The sequence below is a fragment of the Bombina bombina genome, chromosome 11 (genome assembly GCF_027579735.1).
Source record: "Bombina bombina isolate aBomBom1 chromosome 11, aBomBom1.pri, whole genome shotgun sequence".
Lineage (NCBI taxonomy): Eukaryota > Metazoa > Chordata > Amphibia > Anura > Bombinatoridae > Bombina > Bombina bombina.
Genome location: NC_069509.1, coordinates 118,589,741 through 118,603,220, shown reverse-complemented (window position 1 = coordinate 118,603,220; position 13,480 = coordinate 118,589,741). Strand labels below are relative to the sequence as shown.

The 13,480-nt window shown below is 35.9% G+C and overlaps 1 protein-coding gene across 2 annotated transcripts in view; it reads left to right on the top strand.

Annotated features, from left to right (window-relative positions):
* TRRAP (transformation/transcription domain associated protein) overlaps nucleotides 1-13,480 on the top strand; it is a 382,824-nt gene that overhangs the window by 29,699 nt on the left and 339,645 nt on the right. For both annotated transcript variants that reach the window (XM_053694540.1, XM_053694539.1), the window contains exons 13-17: nucleotides 1,088-1,166; nucleotides 2,558-2,792; nucleotides 4,731-5,049; nucleotides 5,131-5,228; nucleotides 5,852-6,046. In XM_053694540.1, coding sequence (XP_053550515.1) covers nucleotides 1,088-1,166; nucleotides 2,558-2,792; nucleotides 4,731-5,049; nucleotides 5,131-5,228; nucleotides 5,852-6,046 — 926 coding nt within the window. The remainder of the gene's footprint in view (nucleotides 1-1,087; nucleotides 1,167-2,557; nucleotides 2,793-4,730; nucleotides 5,050-5,130; nucleotides 5,229-5,851; nucleotides 6,047-13,480) is intronic.

Below are 13,480 nucleotides of genomic sequence, written 5' to 3'. Positions count from 1 at the left end.
TTTTGTGAGTTGTTTACTAGTTCTGATTATAAAAACTAACTTCTTGGAAATGTTTAAAATTAATTTAAAAAGGTGACTCATAAAGATATATTGTAGTGACATATTCCCATTTCCTTTAGCAGATATCTGAAATTATTTTTGCAGCACTTAAGAAACACAGCAAAAAATCAGTATTAGACTTACTCATGTTATGTAGGTTGTGTCTGCACCAATCACAAGCTGTGTTTTAAATTTAGCTTAAAACTAATACAACCAATCGGAAGGCTCAAATTCCTGAAGTATACTTACTATTATACTCACAGTAAAGTGTTACAATCGCTTGTTCCTCATATGCATTTTGGCTTTTATCAGCTTTTAATTTAAAAAACAAAATTATATCAAAAAGCCTTTTGGCTGGGGCAGGCACAAGCGCCATATGTTGTTGATGGCGTTTTAATTTTTTATTTTTTCCAAAGCATGTAAAAATAATTTTGTTTTTGATAGAGGAAATTGAAGGGGTTTTTGTTTAAAGTGATGGTAAATTAAGCAGTAATTGCAACATCTCAGTAGAAAATAAAAGTTATTAAAAGTCTGTTACGTTTTTTAAAAATGTACTTTGCTAACACTTCTGAATACTGTACATACTTATTGTGTGTGCCTCTATTTGGATCCTCTTCCTCCGTATAACTTCCTAATTTTTTTTCTTTCTGTGTAACGTAGATAGTGGTCCAACTATATTAGATTAAAAAAAAATGCCTGCAATGATTCAAAAATATACCGAAAAAATGTGCATATTTGCAAGTGTTTTTTTTTTTTTTTTAATGGAGAAGAGTTGTATGGCAAAACAGATGATTGGCTAGTGTCCATAAAAAAAAGCAGGCTAATAAAATAAGAGAATTTAAAAAATCATCAACCATTTTTATAACAAATTTAAATTAATTTTGAGGTGCCGTTAAATTTACTATCGCTTTAATTTAGCAGTTACAACTATGTTGTTTTTTTTCCTAAGTTTTATGGAAGTTTCCTGCCTATGTATATTAATAAATGAAATGTAATACACATTTTTAGTCTCTGAACAGTATCTCTCTCTATGCTTGTATCTATACAGAATTCATTCCATGCATGGATAAGCTTTTTGATGAATCTATTCTGATTGGTTCTGGATACACCGCTCGGGAAACACTAAGGTATGATGTGTGTTTTATACAATACTTTAGCTGCAGAGGTGCTTTACTAGGGTTGTGCAAACAAGGCCTATCACTGTGGTTCTCCTGCGCTTTTAAATCCAGCCCCCTTTTCCCTATCCTGCACTGATTTTCTACATCTTTCCTACTTGTGACAAGCAGTGCCTTTGGCATCTTCTTCATTCTTGTCCTTTTTACATGGCTTCACTGTGTGCATACATGCGTACATGTGTCTGTCTGTGCTCATGTGTGTATTTGGATCTATGTTTATAGTGGGTTTATGTCCACATATTCTGCTATAGAATTGCATACGTTTAAAGTGTTTGTTTATATAAGTACAGGCATACCTCTGAGATATTGTGGGTTTGGTTCCAGACCACCGCAATAAGGCGAATATTGCAATAAAGAGTTACACCATTTTTTTTGTTTCCCAGGGCATATAAACGTTATATTTACACTATACAGTAGTCTATTATGTGTGCAATAGCATTATGTCTAAAAAAACAATGTACATACCTTAATTAAAAAAATAGTTTATTGCTAAAAAAAATGCTAACTTTAAAGGGACATTATACACTCATTTTTTCTTTGCATAAATGTTTTGTAGATGATCTATTTATATAGCCCATAAAGTTTTTTTTTTTAAATAAATGTATAGTTTTGCTTATTTTTAAATAACATTGCTCTGATTTTCAGACTCCTAACCAAGCCCCAAAGTTTTATGTGAATACTGTCAGCTACCTTCTCCAGCTTGCTCCTGTTTGTGTAAAGGATCTTTTCATATGTAAAAGAAGGGGGAGGGGGGGAGTGTCTTATTTCCCACTTGCAGTGGGCTTTCCAGCTACCTTTTCAACAGAGCCAAACTGACAGCTTCTAAGTAAGTTTTTAAACCGTTTTATACTGGATTTTTATATCAGTATCTGTGCATCTTATTCTTTATAGTAGTGTCTATTACTTGCAGTTATATGAAAATGAGTGTATACTGTCCCTTTAACTGAGCCTTCAGTGAATCATAAGCTTTTTGCTGGTGGTGTTGCATTTATATGTGTATTCATGTGTTAATATGTGTATATATGTTAAAAAATGGCACTGATAGACTTGCTAAACACGGTGTTTCCACAAACCTTCTATTTGTTATAAGAACAATATCTGTGAAGCGCAATAACACGAGGTATGTCTGTATATGTTTGCTTTGATTAGAATAGAATTTCTAAAATGTGTTCACTAGCTTGGAGAATGCGGAAAAAAAAGAAGAAAATCAGATTTGCCATTTTAAGTTGTTGCCCTTGTGCTATATATTTCCTTGCTGACTTCTGATGGCATAGATGTTATATTTTGTATGTAACCCTTTATTTATTAAGCATTTATCGCTCATTTTTCTACTTTGTCAATAGGCCGCTAGCATACAGCACGTTAGCCGATCTTGTGCACCACGTACGGCAACATCTGCCGTTGAATGATCTGTCCCTTGCTGTCCAGTTGTTTGCCAAGAACATAGATGATGAATCTATACCCAGCAGTATCCAAACAATGTCCTGCAAGCTTCTGCTTAACTTGGTGGACTGTATCCGGTCAAAAAGTGAACAGGAGAATGGGAATGGCCGTGACATCCTGATGAGAATGCTGGAGGTATGAACTTTTTGGACTTAACTGGTTTGATGCTCATGACATGGTTGCCTCGTCATGCACATCTCGGCCTGTGTGCGCATGAGGTGGTAACCTTGTCATGCAGAGGAATCTCAGAAGATCAAAAGCTATTTTTGATGATGATCCCCCACACTACAGCCGGGGATCATTGGTGGCCAAGTGGGCAGTATTACCAGCCATCAAAGGGAGTGCCAGTGGTATCGCCACAAATGCGTGGTTATGTCCTAAAAGGGGAGGGAACACTATAGCTGACCACTGAAACTTATTTCCCTTACCTGCTACAGATGATCAAGAGTCCTCATTTAAAAGAAAACCACCTGCCCTTTCAAATGGTAGGGGTCTTGAAAAGTGCCAAACATCCCATATACCAGGCATAATCGGCTAAATGAAATATAGCAGGTAAAAGGGATCGATTGGAAACACATTGCCGGGGCACAGTTTTACAGTACAATGCCTTTGAAGGAGTTTTGGTTGGTTGCTAAAAAAAAATTTAAATTTTCGGCTCATACAAATTCACTATATTTCTCTTGGTATCAAAGTAGATTCAGGAGCAGCAATGTGCTACTGGGTGCAAGCTGGTGCTTGGTTGGTACACACGTGTATGCCTTTTGTCATTGGCTCACCAGATATGTTCAGCTAGCTCCCAGTAGTGCATTGCTGTTCTTGAGCTGCCTTTAACTATATCTTTAACACCAGGGTTAAAACACAATTTATGTGCAAAATAAAATGTTCTCAGCACAGAACTTTACCTTTTTACACTTGTATGTTCCTTTTAAGCTTTAAATGGACAGATACGATTCACTACAATTTTTTTTATTTATTTAAATGTCTGTAATTTAAAGGGATATTGTATTTAAAGAGTTTCCGTTTCTAGCTAAAACGATATTTTAAAATGCAATAGTGTTTTGTTTTATGAAATAATGGTGTTCCTTTGCTGAAAAGAAAAGCATCATTGCCAGTTGCCTCTATCCACCTGCATCACAAACATGCACTTATTTTTTTTAATTAATTTCGCTTTATGTTTAAAAGGATACAAAAGTGCAGTAAGAAAGTACTGCAAAGGGTTTAAAACATAGAGTTAGCTCTAGATTAGCACGGCACAACTAGTGAGCCAGTGGAGAGAGGCATATGTGTGTAGCCACCAATCGGCCATGTTAGCAGCAGCCCAGAGGCAGAAATTTTCCTCAATTTTTTAGTGAAAATTTTTCTGCAGGTCACTTTGAAATTAAATTTTAATTTTAAATTAGGCAATTACACTAAGATACCAGCTTAATTGCACAGTGATGATTATTTGGAGTATAAAGCAAGTTTTTAAGTTTTATAATATATTGCAGCAACCGAAAATTTAATTGCAGATTAGCTACAGAACAAAAATGCTAAGTTTTTATAAAGTCCCTTGAATAACATCACATAATTATAAGGTAATTACAATGTAGTAATAAAAAGGTGCATTGCTCTTAAGAATGTCACAGCTTTGCAGACTGGGAAAGGCTAGGGGGCGGGGTTGAAAAATCCCTGGGAACCAGTCATTAATGCCACTTTGCACCGCTGCTCCATATTTGACTTACACAATGCAGCCAGAGCACAGCACTGTTTAAAAAGAAAAGTCTGATGTGGCGCAGCACTGCAAAATTAATTGGTTTATGCATATGTCCTGTTCTTTCTGCAGGCCTGCTGCATTTTCTGCAATGACATCTCAGATCACAGCATGTTCTGCCTTGGGGAGCAGCAGTACAATTATAACAAAATCTATGCTCATATATGCCTCTTGTCATTGTCATACAGATGTGTTCATTTAACTCCTAGGAGTGCATTCTTGTGTGTTTCATGTCCCTTTTATTTTTAACATGTTTATACTTTTTAATATGCATAACAGAACTTTTTGCATTTATATACTTTGTCAAATCTTTCCTACTTCAGGTGTTTGTTTTAAAATTCCACACCATCGCTCGGTATCAGCTGTCCGCCATCTTCAAAAAGTGCAAACCCCAGTCTGAGTTATGTGCAGCTGATGCTATTTTACCTGGTGTCCAGGCTGCCACACCTGTCAATGCCCAGCCCGCTGCCCCCACCACGCCCCTAACACAGGTTCCCCTGTTAGCGTTTGACAAGCAAGGAGAAAAGGAAAAAGAGGACAAGCAGACATTTCAGGTTACCGACTGTCGGAGTTTGGTCAAAACGTTGGTCTGCGGCGTGAAGACAATCACATGGGGCATCACATCATGTAAAGCACCCGGAGGTAAACAACTTGTATGTTTGGCTGCAACTATACAAATGAGCTTCTTTTAGCTGTGGCTAATCTCTGCTGTTCCTTTTACAGAAACTCAGTTTGTTCCCAACAAGCAACTGCAACCTAAAGAGACCCAGATTTACATCAAATTGGTGAAATATGCAATGCAAGCACTGGATATTTATCAGGTAGATCATTTGCGATTCCCGGTGAAATGTAATATTTTATCGATTTTATGCTTGCAAAGTGGTACATGAAACTTTATTAGGACACAGCTGTGCAGGTGAAACCTCTACACAGAATTTGCTATTGCTTAAAGGGACACTGAACCCAATTTTTTTCTTTTGTGATTCAGCTAGAGCATGACATTTTAAGCAACTTTCTAATTTATTCCTATTATCAAATTTCCTTCATTCTCTTTGAATCTTTATTTGAAATGCAAGAATGTAAGTTAAGATGCCGGCCCATTTTTGGTGAACAACCTAGGTTGTCCTTGCTGATTGGTGGATACATTCATCCACCTATCAAAAACTGCTGTCCAGAGTTCTGAACCAAGAAAAAAGCTTAGCTGCCTTCTTTTTTATATAAAGATAGCAAGAGAATGAAGAAACATTGATAATAGGAGTAAATTAGAAAGTTGCTTAAAATTGCATGCTCTATCTGAATCACGAAAGTAAATTTTTGGGTTCAGTGTCCCTTTAAATGTGCATGGTTTTAGCAACAGTGCAAGTCATTCAAATGTGGGGACAAAGGGATTAAATACATAGCCAAATTATTTTTGGATATTAATATTGAAAACTTTTCTGATCAGGTACAAATCGCTGGCAATGGGCAAACCTACATTCGAGTAGCCAACTGCCAGACTGTGAGAATGAAGGAAGAAAAGGAAGTGCTGGAGCACTTTGCTGGTGTTTTTACAATGATGAATCCATTAACGTTCAAGGAAATCTTTCAAACTACTGTTCCCTACATGGTTGAAAGAATATCCAAAAACTACGCACTGCAGGTGATTTCTTTCTCATGTTTTTTTTATTTTTATTATTTAAAGATGCATAAAGTCTGGGCACTAGGTTGCCATGGCGACTGTTATTGAACCTGGAACCGAGTAAAATAGCACCAACAAACTTCCTGTCTATCCCGCCTTCATGTGCCATATTGCATTTCTTTCCTTTGCTGAGTGTAGGGGTGCACTTGTACATCAGAGAAAACAACAATATGAGGGAAACACTTCTAAGACTCAATATAAGCTACAGATATGTGTGCAAAGAGATTTGCAACACACAAAAAGAAAGACTGCAGGTTACTGGATTGTGTAATAACTGTACCCACTGTAGGTAAAGGTCAGACACATAAAGAATAAGTGAATATAAGAATCAAAATCATCCAATCATACTCATTTGTACTAAATAACTTTATTGGTGAAAAAATATTGAAAGTCCGACTGGACTCATACACATGCACACACACACATACAATTAAAACTAGCTGGAACTCAGATAATATTATTGGTATATCAAATAGCACTCACGCGTTCAAATTATAGTAACTAACAGGGAGTCTTAACTATTTATAGTGTTACAATATTGAACCCTGTTAGTATATAATAGATTATAGACAGCAAGAAAAAATAATTGCTGAATTAGTTAGTCCTCCTTAAAGGCAAGTCTGCACTAAGTTGGATAGGCAAAAACACTATATAATCTGATGTGCTGGGTATTAGTGCATAAATTAGCCAACCCAAGCACGGCCTTGAGTATCTACGTGTTTGAGTCCTAAACTGAGTGAGAGTTGCACTATAATTATTGTTTCTAGTAATAGTTAAAGTGGTCAGTATATCGGCCCCATAGATATAAAGTATAAGCCTTGATTTCAGAGACAAAATATGGTGAGTGCCTCTTGTTGAACCACAGTATAGCTGTTTGCTGTGTGTGACCTGATATTCGGGGTGAGTATATTGGAATAAATTAGCATAAACCGATATTGTTTGCTACAAACTAACAAGCCTTGCCGCAATTTTAACACATCAAATAGTAGTGCTTAATCAGCTAGTTTAAATGCTGTGCAGTTAGCCTGCTTAATAACGTAAGTTTATGAATTTATGAAATAAATTAGCATAAGCCGATATTGTTTGCTACAAACTAACAAGCGTTTCCGCAATTTTAACACATCACATAGTAGTGCTATATCAGCTAGTTTGAATGCTGTGCAGTTAGTCTGCTTAATAACGTAGGTTTATGAGTTTTAGAAATCTGACCCCTATTATCGTCAGGAGAGTTACCACAGAAATGCTTAGAAATATCCCATTACAAACAGCCACCAAGTTAAATCGTCTACAATCAACGTAAATAAGGACTAAACTACCAAAAGGTCTCTTCTATAGCGGAGACCTGATTACTTTGAACTGTCTATAGATATTAAGGTTGTATCAAGAGTGCTATGACTGAGTCAGCAAATTAAAAATTAGGGGTTCAATAACCCCGTGTTCGTGCCCCTGACGCGCGTTTCACATTACGCTTCCTCAGAGGGGTACGCGCCGGCCGGACAGAGCGGGTTATGTTGGAGTCAAAAAACCCGCCTACGTGTTTTGATTGGTTCACCAGAATAACGCTATGTGACTTCTCATTGGTCAATCCTTGCAGTGTGACACATGGAAGTTCAAACAGCGCATTTGCTTGGAGAGCTGATAAGTTCTCATTTACGAGCTGAATTTATCAGAAAATTATTTAAAAGGGCAAGAGTTAATGTATCTATCAGATACATAGTCTCGCATCAAGAACGAGATATAAAATGTTAAGTGCGCTTTATTCTTTGCATCGATATGTATTACTTGTGAATGATGTCTCTGTTGGTGATCAATTATATTAGTAGAATGCTGCTGGTCGTTACCTAGATATAGTATCTAAATCATCTATATCTACTTGGTTTTACATTATACCATAGATAAATCTATGAAACTTTATTTATATCGATACTAGGATAGACAACCAATAAAAATTCTAACAAAGTAAGATATTGAATATCACTCATTAGTAGTCCAATATTTCAAACAATATATCACTGTTCTATGGTCAAACTGAGAATTCACAATTTGAGAGAGTTTTCAATACAGTGCCGTATTTTAAATACCATACATAATAGATGTACTCAGATTGAAGGTTCCTCGAATATACAGGATAAATAAATCCACAAAAAAATAAAATTAAAAGGGCTAGATAGTGTAAATGTAATACAGTGTAGTGAAGAAATGTGAGCAAAAGACACACATAAATAATGAAAGAATGTGATGCTCACAAAAAGTGAGAGAAGAGGGGGGTGTGCGTGGGCGTATGAATTCCACACAAAGTATATTGAATCATATGTTCCAATAATATGTAGAAGTGAAAAGTCTTTCTACGCTGTGTACGGTAGAAAAAATTAATAATTGTGTAGAAAGTTATTGGGTGAAGTAACTTATTAGCTGAAAAGTGATATTATATGTATAAACAATTTATACCAAAGTGTAGTAACATATATTAAACGCTCATAAGGGTTAGTGAAGAGCTAATGTGTACATAGACTGTGTTTTTATTAACTTAATGTTAAAGTAGTGTATAAAGGGAAGATCTTTTGGAAAAAGAACTTTTTATAAATAAACATTGTAATTGTTGAATTCATTTAATCCGTGTGGATGTACAGTATTGAGTAGATGTATCCAACGGCATTCTGCTTTTAATAGAGAGTTTTCTAAATTGCCCCCTCTAATGCCAAGGGAGACTTTCTGCAGAACAGAAAATTTTAAATGGCTGCTTGATCCTTGATGTTTAAGTAAAAAATGTTTTGCTACACTTGTAATCTTTTTGCCTTTTTGTAGGTCTTTTTCTGCGTTCTTAATATTGTTTTTATGTTCCAGAATCCTGACCCTTGCCTCTCTGGTCGTCATGCCTACATAAGCTTTCTCACATTCACAATAGATGATATAAATAACTCCCAGGGATCTGCATGTGAAGTGGTGTTTAAGTTTTTGGCTCTTCCCATATTTGTCCTGAATTTCTTTAATTTTTCTGACATGAGGACAGACAGAACATGTGCCACATGGGTACATGCCAGGGTCAGTGTCACTTTTTTTCGGAGTGTGTATATAATGACTCTGTACAAGTTGATCCTTTAGGTTTCTCGGTCTCTTATAGCCTATTTATACTCTCGCTCCTAATGTATCTTTAAGCTCAGGATCACTGGTGAGGATATGCCAGTTCTCATTGAGTATCTTAATCACGCTCTGCATCTGCGGATTGTATGTAGTGATCAATCTAGGAATGGTGGTGGAATTGTCTTTGATTTTAGGACACAATAAGGTGTCTCTGGATGTTTTCAGAGCTTTGAATTTCGCATGTTTGATGGCCCTATTGCTGTAGCCTCTTTGTAATAGCCTGGTTGTAAGAAGTTTACTCTCATTTTCATATATAGAGACATCAGAGCAATTTCTCCTCAACCGTAAAAATTCCCCATATGGAATTGCTTTTAAAGTGCATCCTGGATGTGCACTTGTCCTGTGCAATAATGAATTTGTAGCAGTTTCTTTCCTAAAGACCTTAGTTGCAATGGTGCCATCAGTATTTTTTGTAATTGTTAGATCTAGGAAATCAATTTTACACAGATTGGCTTGGTATGTCAATTTGATGTTAAATTTGTTTTGATTGAGAACTGAAAAGAACTCATCAAGATGTTCACGTGTGCCTTCCCAAACAAATAGCACATCATCGATGTACCTTATCCATAAAGGTATATGGTCTGTGTATTTCTCCATGCCTTCAGAAAAAACAATTTTTTGTTCCCAGTGCCCTAGGAACAAGTTAGCGTATGTTGGGGCACAAGAAGTGCCCATGGCAGTTCCTTGTGTTTGTAGGTAGAAACTATCTTTAAATGTAAAGATATTATGAGCCAGGACATACTTCAAAAGGAGTAAAATAAACTCATTATGTTCTTTGTTATCCGATTCATTGGTGGAAAGAAAGTATTTAACTGCCTGTATACCATCATTATGTCTGATACTGGTATATAATGACTCTACATCTGCGGTAATGAGCCAGGTATCACTGTTCAGATGTAAGTTTTGCATAATTTTTAAGACCTCCATAGTATCGCGGACATATGAGGGCATAGCAGTCAGGTATTCCCTTAATCTCTGATCTATATATCTGCTAGCTGCCTCAGTTAGGTTATTATTGCCCGATACTATGGGTCTTCCTGGTGGTTTGGTAATAATAATTATAGTGCAACTCTCACTCAGTTTAGGACTCAAACACGTAGATACTCAAGGCCGTGCTTGGGTTGGCTAATTTATGCACTAATACCCAGCACATCAGATTATATAGTGTTTTTGCCTATCCAACTTAGTGCAGACTTGCCTTTAAGGAGGACTAACTAATTCAGCAATTATTTTTTCTTGCTGTCTATAATCTATTATATACTAACAGGGTTCAATATTGTAACACTATAAATAGTTAAGACTCCCTGTTAGTTACTATAATTTGAACGCGTGAGTGCTATTTGATATACCAATAATATTATCTGAGTTCCAGCTAGTTTTAATTGTATGTGTGTGTGTGCATGTGTATGAGTCCAGTCGGACTTTCAATATTTTTTCACCAATAAAGTTATTTAGTACAAATGAGTATGATTGGATGATTTTGATTCTTATATTCACTTATTCTTTATGTGTCTGACCTTTACCTACAGTGGGTACAGTTATTACACAATCCAGTAACCTGCAGTCTTTCTTTTTGTGTGTTGCAAATCTCTTTGCACACATATCTGTACATTTCTATGTATATTATTGCATAAGGTTCTGGGATTCTGGGACTATAAGTATTATACAAAGTGATTTAGTCCTTGAATATAAGAATTACAACCCACTTCCTTTCCCTCGCCATCCTCAGTTAAACGATTACATTTACTAGGTTATCCTAGTTTTTCTTTGAGGGAACTAACTAATATAAAATGAATTTACAACAAGATTTAGCACTCAGACAACAAAAAAGACTTAAAGAATTTAACCAATTATTTGATAAAAAAAACATTGATGATACTTCAATAACCAAAGATGAACTGAATAACACGCTATGTAACTTACATCAAACATTATACAAACAAACCAAAAGATGATGGAATTGGCACTTCTTTGAGAAGTATGCAGAGCGAGGCATCATACCGAGAGGCTTAAGGATCAAAATGTTCCCAGCCTTTACCTTAAACAATGAAAGTTTAGTAAAACAATGGGAAGGAACACTGACAGAATGTTCACTTAAATTAATTCAAATATTAATAAAACATGACACCTTGGAACTTAATAAATTAGATGCAGAGATCAAAGAACATAATGAACTTCTTAAAAAATTTGAAGAAAAATTTGATTTTGTTGAAACGTATCAGACATACCAAAAAGAATTAGACAAACTTGAGAATGAACTAATTCAAACCAAAAAACAAAAACTGCAGAGAGATATAGATGATTTTCAACAACAAAGAATTTATAGGTGGAGATATCAGACATCTAACAGAAATAGGTACAATAGAACTCAAATAAGAGAAAACAACAGTGGTACAGAAACAGAAACTGACATCTCTGATAATGAAAGCAATAGAGATGAAACGGAGCCTATGACAAGAGAGTTCCCAGTACCAGCAACACAAGTTAATCCTTTACCGAGTACATCTAATACCAATAGAGAAGTGTCTTTTTTAGCATTAAGTCACCGACAACAACAAACATTAAACTCAACAACAGCCAACAAACCAACAAGGGCAAACAAAAGGAAAAACACAGGCCCCCAAAGACAATCAGAGAGGAAGAAAGAGATGTGTCCATTCACCACAATCAGGACCAACTCATGAGAGTAATTAATCTGAGCAAACACTCTCTGAATATTAACCATGAGAGTGTTCTCTCTAAAGGATTAACTTTCTGTCCCACCAATACTCTAAACAAGTTTGAGTTAATTAAAGACATACACCTATTTTCACGAAAGCTGTTACTAAAAAAGATGTATTCAAATAAAAATGATCCCTCTCTATCTAAGGAGGAATTAGACTCTCTGCAAGATCTGGAAGATCTCTTAAGTGAATCTGATACTGAAACCCATGCTATCCAATGGAAGAAAGGGTTAAAACCGAAATCTACATATACACCACCTGCATCAATTTCACCTCAAGTCAGTGTTTTCTCGCAGATTGTATGTCAAAAAATTGAAACTTTGCCTATTTTTGATGTAAATAATAACCTCACTCTCCCTGAAAAAAGGGCATTGAATGATATTCAAACATGGACTGATGTAGTCATTAAGCCGTCAGACAAGGGCGGAAACATAGTGTTGTGGCCTAAAGATGACTATGTTGATGAAGCCATGAGACAGTTATCTAATAAAGATTGTTATAAAAAACTACTATTCAATCCTCAATCTGACTATATGGAACAATATAATAAACTCATAGTTAGGACATGGGAGAATGGAACCATCACTAAAACCGAAAAAAATTTCCTGATACAAAAGAACCCTACTCTAGCGACTATATACTTTCTGCCTAAGGTTCACAAAAACCTTACCAAACCACCAGGAAGACCCATAGTATCGGGCAATAATAACCTAACTGAGGCAGCTAGCAGATATATAGATCAGAGATTAAGGGAATACCTGACTGCTATGCCCTCATATGTCCACGATACTATGGAGGTCTTAAAAATTATGCAAAACTTACATCTGAACAGTGATACCTGGCTCATTACCGCAGATGTAGAGTCATTATATACCAGTATCAGACATAATGATGGTATACAGGCAGTTAAATACTTTCTTTCCACCAATGAATCGGATAACAAAGAACATAATGAGTTTATTTTACTCCTTTTGAAGTATGTCCTGGCTCATAATATCTTTACATTTAAAGATAGTTTCTACCTACAAACACAAGGAACTGCCATGGGCACTTCTTGTGCCCCAACATACGCTAACTTGTTCCTAGGGCACTGGGAACAAAAAATTGTTTTTTCTGAAGGCATGGAGAAATACACAGACCATATACCTTTATGGATAAGGTACATCGATGATGTGCTATTTGTTTGGGAAGGCACACGTGAACATCTTGATGAGTTCTTTTCAGTTCTCAATCAAAACAAATTTAACATCAAATTGACATACCAAGCCGATCTGTGTAAAATTGATTTCCTAGATCTAACAATTACAAAAAATACTGATGGCACCATTGCAACTAAGGTCTTTAGGAAAGAAACTGCTACAAATTCATTATTGCACAGGACAAGTGCACATCCAGGATGCACTTTAAAAGCAATTCCATATGGGGAATTTTTACGGTTGAGGAGAAATTGCTCTGATGTCTCTATATATGAAAATGAGAGTAAACTTCTTACAACCAGGCTATTACAAAGAGGCTACAGCAATAGGGCCAT